General features: G+C 28.6%; 1 protein-coding gene and 1 long non-coding RNA gene across 2 annotated transcripts in view; one reads left to right on the top strand and one right to left on the bottom strand.

Moving 5' to 3' along the window:
• Polr3I (RNA polymerase III subunit I) overlaps positions 1-4176 on the top strand; it is a 5205-nt gene extending 1029 nt beyond the window's left edge. Inside the window, exons 3-5 of the mRNA XM_014428486.3 lie at positions 256-339; positions 2267-2422; positions 4017-4176. Of these exons, the coding sequence (XP_014283972.1) occupies positions 256-339; positions 2267-2422; positions 4017-4106 (330 nt within the window). The 3' untranslated portion in view covers positions 4107-4176. The remainder of the gene's footprint in view (positions 1-255; positions 340-2266; positions 2423-4016) is intronic.
• Positions 4177-10601: 6425 nt separating this feature from the next.
• On the bottom strand, positions 10602-13240 carry LOC106685667 (uncharacterized). Its single transcript, XR_010843686.1, has 2 exons — positions 13026-13240; positions 10602-11733 (listed from the first exon to the last, which is right to left on the bottom strand). It is a non-coding gene; the product is annotated as an uncharacterized lncRNA (long non-coding RNA).
• Positions 13241-13659: the final 419 nt, after the last annotated feature.

Below are 13659 nucleotides of genomic sequence, written 5' to 3'. Positions count from 1 at the left end.
ACATAAAAACTATTGATTTATATATATATGTTTTATATAAACATTTTTCTTTGGAAAATAGTTTTCGATTCAGTATTATATACAAGTACATTGTGAAACTTGTTTGTAATGGTCATCTAATTTTATTTAGAGGTGTGAAATTAAAACTTTAGAACTGTAATCAAAACATAAAGCTATCATTTTGAATCTTATGAATAACTATTTCCATATTCTTTTGTTATTAATGATGTATGTTTCATTATCTTTTTTGTTCAGGTATTGTCATTACTTGATGAATTGAAAGCCTCAACCAAACAGAATGTCAAATCAGGAAATCAGCTTGCGACTGTAGTATATGAGGTATATTATATTTAGTTTAGTTTATTTAGTTAATCTTCTTTTGAGGTTAAAACAAAGAGAATTTGACACACCAAAATTAGAAAGTTAATGTTCTTTCATTTAGGGTTTACATTTATAGGGATGGTATTGTTTATAAAATAGTGACTTACTTGATAATTTCCATTTTCTTTCTAAAAATCTAAAGGTACTATCACTTGTCAAATTAGCATGTGTGCAAGCGTGTTGATGGGTTATTTGGATTTGTTGGTTTAAGTTGCTTTGAATTTGTGGCCGACCTGTTGGATGATGGTTTTTGGGCATAAATCAAAGGGACGCTTGAAGCTGCATCCCCACATTTCAGTTCAGCTATTATTGTTTAAAACTGACAACAGATAACTATTTGTACTCTTTGTGTTTTAGTTAGGTAAAGAATTTCCCTAACATTCTGATTCCATTAATAATACTAGTTTACGATTTTATATTTTAAAATTTTATCGATTTGGTGTAAATAACTTTTTTTTCAAATCTAGTCTAATAACTTTAGCTCTTTTTACCTGTCTTTATTTTGTTCCTTTTTATAATGAAAATAGTGTTAATTGGATGCAATAGTCATAAGAATACACAAAAGTGTTGAAACCGGTGTTTGTTGGTTCCTTTATTATACAAGAATTTGAAAAAGTCTTGGATTTGGCACAAATGTGTAGATCCACCTTACTGTGTATGTTAGTGGTAGGATAATGAAAAAAATATCAATCTATGTTTAATAAACGACTCCAACTGACAGAGTAATAATTCTGATTTTGCCATTTTTAATCTTTCATCCAATGAGGTTAAAAGAAAACATTTGAACATTAGAAGTAACATTTAACCAATAGAGGATTTTCTTACTAATAATCTTGGCATACACAGAACCTTCCAAGTTTTCAAGGTGAATACTTTGTTCCTTGGAGTAGAAAGGGTAGAATTATAAGGACACATTATTGTGAACTGATCTTTACAGAATGTTTATTTGTTTTAAATGTTTCCAAATGCCCAACAAACTTTTTTTCCCTAGTTTGAATAATCTCTGTTTTCATTCAGAATCATAGTCAGTTGGAGACAATTCTGACAAAAATATTGGATGTGGTAAAACTCCAATTTCTGATTCTGAATTCTTTTTCAATTCAATTGACAAGCATGTTACGTTATGTAATCTAAAAATTAATTTTCTACCTTTCCATCCATATTCATCTAACGTATCTCCAACCAAATACATTTTTTAGAGTACTTGAAACATTTCTAAATACCAAAATATTTAAAATTTTCATTTCTAGAAGTTATTGGTTTAAACCCTAACAGTTTCTTCAAAAATAGAATAAAAAATATTTTTGAGCATTCAGAGAAATACATTGAAGTTATTTAGAAGAAAATTAATATTGAATTGCCTCATGCACTAGTATATTATATTTCATATGTTTCGACTCATCTCATTAATAAAAATAAGAAAAGGTTAAAATTATGCCATCTATAATATGTTTAAATTATTATATTGTTATTATTTGATTCCATTTTCATTATTAGTTGATTTTTTATTTCTGAATTTAATTTCTTTTCTTGAAAAACTGGCAAATTTTTGTTACATGAAAGTTTTTTTTTTACATTTGGTGTATATAAATTCGAAGGATACTGGTTTAAAGTATACCAAATCATTAGCCAAATTCGGCAATCAAATAGTATTGTTCTTGTGAACCTCAGTAATTAACAGTCACACTTTTTTAAGAATCAGTAGCATAAAAGAAAGAACATGATACTCATATTTTAGGATTTGTATTTTTATTGTGATTAATATCTCACTTTAATAACATAATTTTCAAATTTACTTTTAATTAGGTTTGTTGATTGTGTTAAATAAATTAGTTTACTATTTGTAATGTATTTCTAATTTTGTGATTGCTGTTTGCTTTTTAAGGCTTCTCAGTATCTGCAAAATTTAAATGTAGGACAATCAGAAAAGGATGTTCGTGATATTTTGTCTGCTCTTCTTGAATATAAAGTACAACTTACCTACAATGAGAAATTAATGATAGTCAATACTCTTCCAAGGACATCATTAGAACTTTCTTTGGTAATGACAATATTTAATTATAGTCTGTTATTTAATTATCATAAACCATTTATACTTTGATTCAATTTTTAGATATTTACAATGTATACTATTTCAGTAATTTTGGAGAAATACATATTTACAAAAGTGCAGGATTATGTAAATTTAAATATTTTTCTATATGTATTTTTAAATTATTATTCTCTGAGACGAAGGATACCCTGTACAACACTATTCCTCCAAAGTTTGAGTAAAATATAGATAATGAATTAAGATAAATAACAAGAAATATTTATGTAGAGAATAAAACTAGATTAAGTTAAATTAAATTTGTATTATACATAAATCAGTTGAGCAACTTGAATGTGGCACTCGTGGCAATGGCTGATTTTTATCTTCTGGCTGATGTCAGGTACTTATTGAGTTAGGACAAAAGTGGTCTATTAGACTACAGTTCCTTTTCTGTCACAGTCTAGAAAGTTTTTACTGAGAGAACATTTGGTGTTATTATGTCAGGATTTGAACCTGGCTGATGTCTGATATAAATAATATTCCCTATACTCCATAAATCTTCTATCATCCGTGAGATTCAGAGTCTCATCTATTAATAATGGAAATCTTGTATAGGATTAATGTTGTATGAATGATTAAAGAAACCTAAATATTTAGTTATAAGTTGATAGAGTGCATTAGTATGAACCAAAATATTATTTTAAAACTTTCGACAATATAAAAATAAAAAAAGAAGACTAAAAATTGTGTATAAAATGTTGTTTGGGTCATAGATCATACTCAATATAGATTTTTTTCTTGGTCTGTTATACAACACAAAATTAAAACCATTAAGATAACCTTATAATTAAATTATTAAACTATTATTTTTTTTTTTTCTAATGGCAGAATTTTACTAAGTAACTCAAAGATTTTATTTATTAGACCAGCTTTAGTCACTCTGATATTTTAAGTCTTTTTTATAAATCTTTATTGGGAACCCTACTGTACTGGAACAAAAGAGTCTGATAATTATTGGAAGCATTCTATAATTAAATTTTTTATAATCTTTTCAATATGATCATAAAATAAATTAATATTCTCTTATATGAAACAATTTCCCTGTATACTACTTTTCAACAATTGATATTGGATTAATTTCAAAACGAGAAACATTTACATCAAATAATTTCTTACTCTCAAAAAATTTTCTCAAATTTTCCTAGAAAAACAGGAAAGTCTTATTTCTATTAGTAAATGGCAATGCTGCTCAAGCTTTGGAGTCTTTTCATTTGGAATTATAGTATCAACAAACATTTTAGTTGTTCGGTCGTAAAACATGGTAGCTGCAAAAATGAAAACTTTTACAATGCTAAATTGTTTTTTTAATTTCAATATTTTACCTTCAACCAATAGTTACTTGATGTAACTTAATATCAACATTATTGTCGTTAGAAAACAAATTTCCTAATGATTCTTTCAACAATGTATGAAATCAGCCTGATGATGCCAAAAACTGCAATTAATGAAAAATTTCAGTTACCAAGTTTCACAACCGGGCATTTCTTTTATTCTATTTTCATTTGTTTCTTTTATCATTAAATCCGACTCTCTGATGTTCCAGTTAATTAACAACTATGATGATAGACTGACAGAAGAGGAAATCCAAGAACTTCTAGATATTGTTGCTAAACATTCACCTGAACCAACATAGCTGCAATTTTGAATTGTAAATTTATTTGTATGTATAAGTAAGTTATGTAAATAAAATTTTTATTTTTAAATTTGATTTATTTATACACAAAATATTGTAATTATATGAATATTCCAATCTCACAAAATATTATAATCTCATGTTGTGGAGGACTTTCGATCCTTATGGAGAAGCCTGATTCTGGAATCTTTGGGCTGAATTCGTAGATAGCATATAAAGTATAATTGTGACAATGAATGTTTTATTTTGTGTAAATTTTATGAACAGGAACATTTTTTAATGAGTGAAATGAAAAATAGCTTCATTATTCCGGGATATGGTTCATTTAGAACAATTTTTTAATATTTATCCTGTTTACCAGGGCATTGTTGACATACTATCTTCAAATTTAATATGATTAAGGGATAATTATAGTAGAGGGAAGTGGGATCGATCAGGGCAGGTGGATGAATTTGATGTTAATGTTTTTGGTTGAAAAGAAGGTCAGACTGGCAGCCCTTGTCGATCAGTTAGTTATACATTTATTGACTTTTCTTGGCTTTAATTCTCTGACCTATTGATTTTTACTTTTGAGATCTAAATGGATTAATTCGATTATGAGTCTAGTTATTGTGAAATGTCAGATATATATGGAAAGACTTTTAGTCTGTAAATGATATTTGAAATCTCTCCAATTTTTCACTACAGAAAACTTTAGTTCCTTGTGTAGAATAGATGTTAGAAGTGGTTAGGGCTTAAAACAAGTGTCATGGAATTATTATGAGTGATTAGGGGATGGTTTAAGAACACAGTATTTTTTTATGTAATTTATTTCTCCTCCTATTAATCCTAACATTAATTTATTTTGCTTTATTTCGGTGATTCTAAGATACTTAAGAGTTGGCATTTTATCTTCCTAATGAGACAGCTATTTTTTCTGGAAAAAAAGTTAAATTTCTATATTTAAAGTTATATATATATATATTTAAGATTATTCTTAATAATCAACCATTTTTTTAAGTAGGTTGTATCCAGAATAACTCAGTTCCTTCAATTTTTGTTTAAAATCGTGCATGATAAAATAATCAAAGAGTGAATAGAATCAGTGCTATTTTGTGAAGTATCTTATATATGATTATCTTAGATCAGAAGAAAATTATGTGTTATGATGTTGCATCATTTTGTCTCCCACAATGCCCTCTTTAAAATAACGATATGGGGTAGTATAGGATTTAACCAAGGATTTATATTGCAGATTCTGTTGGATTAGAAAGACAGCTGAGTTATAATCTGGTATAGGTAGAATCCTAGGCAATATTGACAGTGATTGAAAGGGTAGAGCCTCTTCAACTAAGTTTATTATGGGTTTGTCTTTATTGATGGTGATCACGAAAACTAAGGGAGAAAGAGTTGATGGGTTCTAAGTGGAAGAAGACAGCTGATATAATTGAATTGCTTGAAAGTTACTATGATTTGGCAAGAGATTAGAGAGATGTGTGGTTTCTAAGAAAGGTTATTCAAAAGTGACTTCAAGATTTTTGACTGATGTATGGAGTGAGGTAGGAGTATTGTTCAGAATAAGGTTAAGGGGTCCAGGGTTAGATTTAAATAGAGAGGGAGATTCAATGACATTAGTTTTAGTCTTCTTAACGTCTTGTATTAGCTTGTTTGCTCTGGAACTTTTATTGATGTCTTGCTACTTGTCACTTTTAACTTTATGGACAGTCGTCTTTAATAAATAACTTGTAATTCAAAAAAATAACTTACTGTTTATTTATTTAAACATCTGGTGTGCATCTCTCATCTTTCACTTACTCCACTACTTTCAGTTGAAATTAATCCTCACTCATTTCTGAACAGGTATTTTTATATCATTCATTGATGGCAATACTTCTGGGTACTAATTTTCCGAATGAGCCTTTCAATTGATAAATTGACTAACTTCAATTTCAACAGTTTTCAGAAAAGTATTTTTAACAATATTTCTTATTGCAAATAGTTTAACATTGTTCTTCTACAAAAGTAAGGCAAAAATATAACAGTTTATTAAAATTTAAATTCTGCTCTTTAATATTTATTCAATGCTAGATTGTTATAGAATCAAAATTGAAAATACTAAGAATGATTTAATGAAGGTTAAGTGAAATAAAGAACTATTTAATAAATATAGTGATATAAAAAGATTGATCATCTTGGCAAACCTGCGCATGCACTCCTCTAGTTTAACTCTTGTTAGAACAGATGTTATATCTGCATTTTTGGTCATCCTCCATTACCTTTTACAACATTCTATGTTAAATATAATTTTTTTTTCTAAAATGATTGGTTTCCAATGATATATAATACGTCTATATTGTTACTCTTATTTCTGGAAATATTTTTTCAGCTGAGAAAAAATATTTTTCCTCTTATATCCTTAAGTTGATTAACATATTCTTTTATAGTTTACATTTTTCCATCTTTTTTTCCTAGTTTAAAACTTTATATTGTTAATTATTTCAAATCAATAAAATTTAAGGTACTTTAGAGATTTTTTTTTTTTAATTCACATATAAAACCTGTCAGACTATTTTAATGAGGATAAGACCTAGCTGATATGAAAGACCACTTTATTTTACTTTAATTTATTGAGTTTAATCAAAATTGATTGTGCCGTTTTTAAGAAAACCCTAACAAAAAGTGTATAATCAATTATACAAAGTGGCACTTCCGGTAGGTTGCTTTTGATGAAATAATTTGCTGTCATTCAAAGTAATTTCAGTTTTGTTAAATTATTTGTTGTCAAGCTAGACTGTTCACTCACTTTGTCTTTTGTGAGACTTGGCCATTTCGACTCAGGACCTCAAAATAGGTATTTCTGTCGAAAACACGAATTCGAAATTTTTTGTGCGATAACTTTTTGTCATCGATAACTTTTTTTAACTATAACTTTTTGTCATTGATTTACAATTTTGTATTATTTATTGATTATTCATTATTATGTAGTGAAATATCTGACTAGTAAATGTTTTAGTATATTTTTTAAATAATGAACATAAGTATAAAAAAATATTATTTATCTTATTGATTTATAAATTTTCCATGATGAATTTGACATTGAGAAATGATTTGAAATGAGAATGTAAGAAAAATCATTATGACACTCTCAAGCAAGAAAAGTGAAAAGCTACTAGTTTTTAAAAATATGTCTGTGAGGAATCACTATAAAAGCTCTACACATTATGGCATTTAATATTAAATCATTTACATCTTCATATAAATATCATCATCATAAAACTTCTGCAGCCTCTATTTGTTCGTACAAATTTTACTTTTGTACTTGGTTTGTAGCCCTGACGAAGGCTTACAAAATGGGCTGAATTTTTTTTTCTGTTGTTAGTCCCACGATTGTCGTCCATATCTATCAAATAATCCAGCTGAATATATGAAGACTTTTGGTTCCTAGTAGGTAGAAAGAAGGAAGATATCCTCATATGCTTTAATGGGGAAGAATTAGAAGTGGTGACAGAGTTAACATACCTGGTTACGGTGATAGATGGATCTGAAAAGGTAGATAGAAATATATAACAGGATTAACAAGGTAAATGCAGTTTACTACCAGACATGTAACACTGTGGCAGAAAAGAGAAAAGCTAACAAAGATAGCAAGCTACATATCTTCAAGACTGTATACCTACCCATACTCTTGTATGGAGTGGAGAGTTGGATATTAACAGACCAACAGAAGAGCAGAATCACCGCTGTCGAAATGAAATTTATCTGAAGGACGATTAAAAAAACAAGGAGTGATCGAGTTTGCAATGAAAGGATTCATCAGGAACTGCAGATAGCCCCAATGAAAGAGCTTCTGGAAATTTGTCAGCTAAAATAGTTTGGACATGTTATCAGGTTGGACGACCATAGAGAACCTCTAAAGACCATGGATTATGTTCCAGATGGCAGAAGACCTAGGGGGCCGTCCTAGGATGTCATACCTCGACTACATTGAGCGACTCTGTAGGGTGGGGGGAAGGACTTCCGACAGGCGAGGAACCTAGCTAGATATAGGGGAGAATGGAATTTCCGGCTAAATGCTCCTCTAGGCTGAGAGGGAAGCTAAAGAAGAAGACTTTTGGTTCCATGTTTTATCGTTTTTGAAGGCACTGAGATAATGGATAGTATAATTTTCTTTGCTTCATTGAAAAAATAGAACAGTATATAGTAAAATCATCTTATATTGTTATAGAAGAATAAAGAAAAAATTATGACTTGGTTCAGTTATTTAACTACTCTGTTAAACAATTTGGGCTCCCAGGAAAGAACCACTAAAGAGCATGATTTTTTTGTTTATTTTTTATAATTTAAATTAGCATTATATAATGTATAAGATGTAATATATAGCCAAATAAAATTTAAATACCTGTTTTTTCACCATAAGGGGCAAAAATTAGCGATTAGTTTCAAGTATAGCTAATTTTTGCCCATCTCTGCATGAAGACAGTGTATGTACCACTAAATTCCATGTATGCAATCTCTTGCATGAATGTTTTGTTGGTTTTTAACCAAATTACTAATTAAGGACTGTAGAAAGTAACTGCATATCACCACATTTTTTATAAAACATTTGGACAACATGAAATAGTACGAAACAATGTAATATTTAAAAAAAAAAAAAAATAAACCTTTTGAACATGTAAACAATGTTATTGGAATTATATAAAGAAAAGAATACGCAAGTAAATAAATGTATATACTTGAAGAAATAAATTTTATAATGAAAAAATTTGAAGGAGTATAAAAATCTTGAAAGGCAGCAGAACCCAAAATGATCATAACTGGTGAAAGGTAGGACAGTAGTTTTTGTTATGATCTCATTCCTGGTCATTTCTAACATTTGGTGGGGGTAGGGGGAGGATTATCTAGAGGTGACCAACTTATCCTAACCATGATATGGGGTCAAGTGTTTTCTTTTGTGGGACTGCCACGAAATGAAAAAAGTCCTTCCCCAGGCCGGATTCGAGCCAGCATTTCTCAGGTTGCTAAGACCTGTGCCTCAACCATCTGAGCTATGGATGGCTAGGACAGTTCTAAACATGGTTCAGGACAATCCAAGGTGAAAGGGAGTTGCTAGAGCTCTTCCTTCCACTCTGAAGGCAAGCTTAAAAAAATGGCCCCCTTGGCAACACATTATTGTCATACATGCCAAGCCACCACAGCTTGATAACACATTGTCAAAGTGTTAATTCAATATAAAGCCAGCAGTTTCCAATCAACTAGTTAGCATTAAAACGGCTGTTTATATATTGCATCATTATTTGATAATTTATTTAATTTTAACAAGTTTAATTGATATAGTAGAAATAAATTACTTATGCATGAGTTGGAAATTAATTTTTGTTCACTGAATTAGCTCCTTTATAAATCCTTGCACCCCAACTGTAGGACTCCAGAAGCACAACTGAAATGTGTATAGGATGCGATTATAGCAGTCAGTTGCACCACCAACATGCAACGTCTCCCTCTTCACATCTGAGCCCAGTTATGTTAGAATGAAGGTGTTCCATATTTGTTGATGTACTCAAATAAATTTCAATATATCTATATCAAATAAATATTTTATATTTCTTTACATTACAATAAAATAACTATTCTTTTACATAGTTAAGAGGAAGATGTGCTCATGCTTATAATCAAAACATCCGCCACTTATATTAATCATGATTAAGCTATTTTTAATTGCACATTGATTTGTTTATTAGAAATCCCTGGGTAAACAAGTCAAGTTGGGCCATTCCTAGATGGAGTTTAGTAGCACCTCTTTTCCCTTTGACAGCTTTATATTTTTTTATTTTTCACATCATCTTCGGTTTATCATTTCTCTCGTCATGCAAAATATTGACTTAAGCATCCACTTGTATTAATCCAGGATATCATATCTTCGGTCTCACACATTGGGACCAGTTGATCTCTTTCAATTATTAGTTTAGCCTGCAAAGTTGCCTTTTTGTATCTAGGTTTTCCATGATTACCAGAAAGCGACACAAACATAAATAAAATTTTGACTCTGTTATTGAATGAGTTAATGAAAATAGTGTTAAGTAAAGCCAAACTGATATCGGAATCAGATTAACATTAAACTGAAGTGATGCTGTCATCTCATTTTTTAGGCTGTCATTCTCATTCTTTAGGTCTTAAAAAATTTTTAAAAAAATTGTGATTTGAATTTATTCCTGAGATCATTGAGTTATCAAAATTGGATGTTTTTCTCCTACATAGTAACAAAATAAAATAAAATAATCAATTTCATTTAGATTATTATATGTTAACATATTAAATTCCAATATAATAATTTGTTATAATTGTGTACTCATTAGCAATTATTTTTTTAAATTTTGTTCCATAATGGCCTATACATGGCTGAGGAAAATGGAACAAATCATGTTTGCTCGATTTAAAGATGTTTAGCCATAAGAATCTAATTTAAACAATTATAATAAATCAGTTAGATGAGTAGCATAGAATGAATAAAAATAAAGGTGAAAAATACAAATCAGTAATTTATTTTAAATTCAATTTTTATCTCCATAAATCTTATTAATAACATGTGAATGTAGTAGGACAGATTGTGGGTTTCTGTATATTTCTTATTATTTCCATATTGTACTTTAGTCTCCTATTACAGTTGGGACAATGAATTATCCCACCATAATTTTTACAATGTTTTGTAGTCGTAGGTTCTATAAATGGAGTCTCTGTCTCCACTCCACAAAACTTTTCAGAATATTTTTTAGTAATTTCTATAGTAGTAGTTTTCTTTGGTTCACATCTGTCATCCAAATTTATTTCATTCAGTTTATCCATGATTGATTTAGGTCTATTTATCTGTATTCTATGTGTGGAAATATGATCTTTTGTTCCAGAATGTATAGTTACATATTTAATCACTGTTACATGGTTTTTTTTTTCATCATTTTTTTCCTTTTTTGATTTCCATTTAAACACTGGTAATACAATTGGAAAATTTCTCTGGGCCATATTGATTTTTTTTTTATCATTATTAACAGGAATATTCAATAGTGGTTCGCAGTAAAATATATTTGGTTTTTTTGTTTGTTTTTCATATGAAAGGGTTGATTCAACTCTACTTTTCGAAAATGGGGTCGTGACTTTGTCTACTTCAATATATGTTGTGTATTTTCTCCTCTCATTATTGTTATATTCTTCAATCCATATTTTAAAGGGTGTTTGTCTCTTATTGTGCTTTTTAAAGTCTGTTGCATTTCTTGTTACTGTTTTATATGAACTAAAAGAATTAAATTTAGCTAACTTTGGTAGAAGTAATGAGTACGCATGATTTCTGTCTTTTAGAGTATTTACAGATCTATAGTATTTAGATTTGTAAAATTTATCTACTGAACTTAAATTATTATTACTGTTTTTAAGTTCATTTTTTATATTTCTACTTAGGAAGTAGAGTTTGGGTTCAAAGATTGTTTCAAACTGATCTATCTTATCATTCTCTTGCCAGTGATTCTTTCTTCTTGAGAAACTATGAGTTTCATAGTTTATTAGGTTTATGTAATCTTGTTTGTTAAATGGTTTTGATTTGCTCAAATAGCCATCTTCCTTCCTTAAGAATTTGTTACTATACTTGCTTTCCAGATGACTTCTAGAAAAATTTATCCAAGTTTATTTTTCTTTGAATATTATTCTAAAATCAAATATTTGTATTTATTTAATAGTGGGTAATTAATATTACTTTCAAATATTATATTATACAGACAGACACTTACAAACCATTGTCTATCAAGTTTTGTCGACTAAAAATGAGCATGTAAAATGAAATTTATATATGATGCATTGTATTAAAAAAACAGACAAGTCCACTAGATATGTATACATTGGTGCAAATTTGGCCGACCATTATATTCCAGGTATTAAGGCAACCACACTATTCATCTGATCTTTCGCCCTACATATTTTTTCTAATATGTTTGTGTATGTTATTAAAATGAAATGAAATCAGCATGTAATGAAAGCAGATTTAAAGTTGCATTATAAGCTGAGAAAGAAATGGGACATATATCTTGAGAGTAGTTAAAAAAAAAATTATTCAATTGTCAAGGAGGATTAAATCCCTGAACCTAAATTTTTCTGGTTTGACACCATTAACCAGCTGAGAGTGGTACTGAGTTATATTATAAAGGGAATATTTTTTTCTAATGTTCAAGAATTTTAAATAAAAATTTAGTTAATTTTATAATGTGGGTATTGATAAATAATAAAAAAAGTTTGGTACTGCTTGTGTCTAATGTCTCCATTCGAGACAGGCTTAGATCATACTGTTACTAGTTCACAAGTGTCATTCCAACATGGGGATATCTTCATCTATACGTAATGTCCATCTTAAGTATCCAATAAATTAAGTGGGCTTTGGCATTTTTTGTCTACAGTACATCATATCATCATACTACCAAAATGTATATGAGGATAAGGGATTCTTTTTTAAATGAGTTTGAAAACTCCATTGTACAGCATAGTTGGGCTTTAGTTAAACTAGCATAAAAAAAAATAATAAGTTTGACACTTTTTTGTTTACTTTTAAGATAGTTATTGTTTTTATTCCAAATTTTATATAAAATTTATTTATATAAAAATGGTAATACTTCCACCAATAAAAAAATAAAAATAATAAATTATCATATCGCCTGTAATTATTTAACTTCTAAAGCTGATTTGGTAAAAAGATCCATTATTTTTTAACTAAATATTCTTTGGAAAATATTACACTCTACTCTTGTTTTAATGAGTAAATTTTGTTTTAATTAAAACATTTAATTATTACCAATAAATATCCTACTGAATAATCCCTCTTAAAAGAAATTTGAAATTAACCTATGATTAAACCTTTTTATGTATTATACTAACAAACTTGTTCTTCTTAATCAAATTATCACTCACAGGATATTTAGGAAGAATATCAGTGTACATACATTATCCATGCACCTATAAACCTTTTCTGATCAGGTCAGTTGATCTAATCTATTTTTTATCTTAAAATCACATTTATCCTTATGAAAATTTTTGTTTCAATAAATATAAATTATATTTTGCAAATTTTATTTCATAGCACATTGTTATTTTTATTTACAAAATCATTTGAAGCTGGTTATTAAGTTGATTTGACTTTCAGTACCCTGCATGTTTTGAACATATGATACAACTACTTGAATGATACATTTCATCATATGTGGGATTAGTATTTGCAATAAATCTAAATCTGAAAAGTAAATTATAATTGTGGAAAATTATAGGCTAATCAAATTACTTTTTTTTTATGCTGAGAAGGAATGTTAAGCTTGTCTAAATATTTCCAAGAATCATCATACTTCATTTCAACATAAGTGACAGATAAAGTTTGACCAGTTAGGTTTTCACTATTAAATAAATTTGTCAAAAATATATTGATCTATTTCTCTTTTTTGCTATATGTTTTACTGTTGCTTTCATTGACTATTAGTGTTAAAAATACATAGGAACTTAAAATATATTACATATATATTTTAGTTAAATTATAGATTGTCGAGATCATTTC

The sequence above is a fragment of the Halyomorpha halys genome, unplaced genomic scaffold, assembly GCF_000696795.3.
Source record: "Halyomorpha halys isolate HHAL.00 unplaced genomic scaffold, Hhal_1.1 Scaffold723.1, whole genome shotgun sequence".
NCBI lineage: Eukaryota > Metazoa > Arthropoda > Insecta > Hemiptera > Pentatomidae > Halyomorpha > Halyomorpha halys.
The sequence above is the reverse complement of the archived record's forward strand: the minus strand, read 5'-3'. Positions and strand labels throughout refer to the sequence as shown.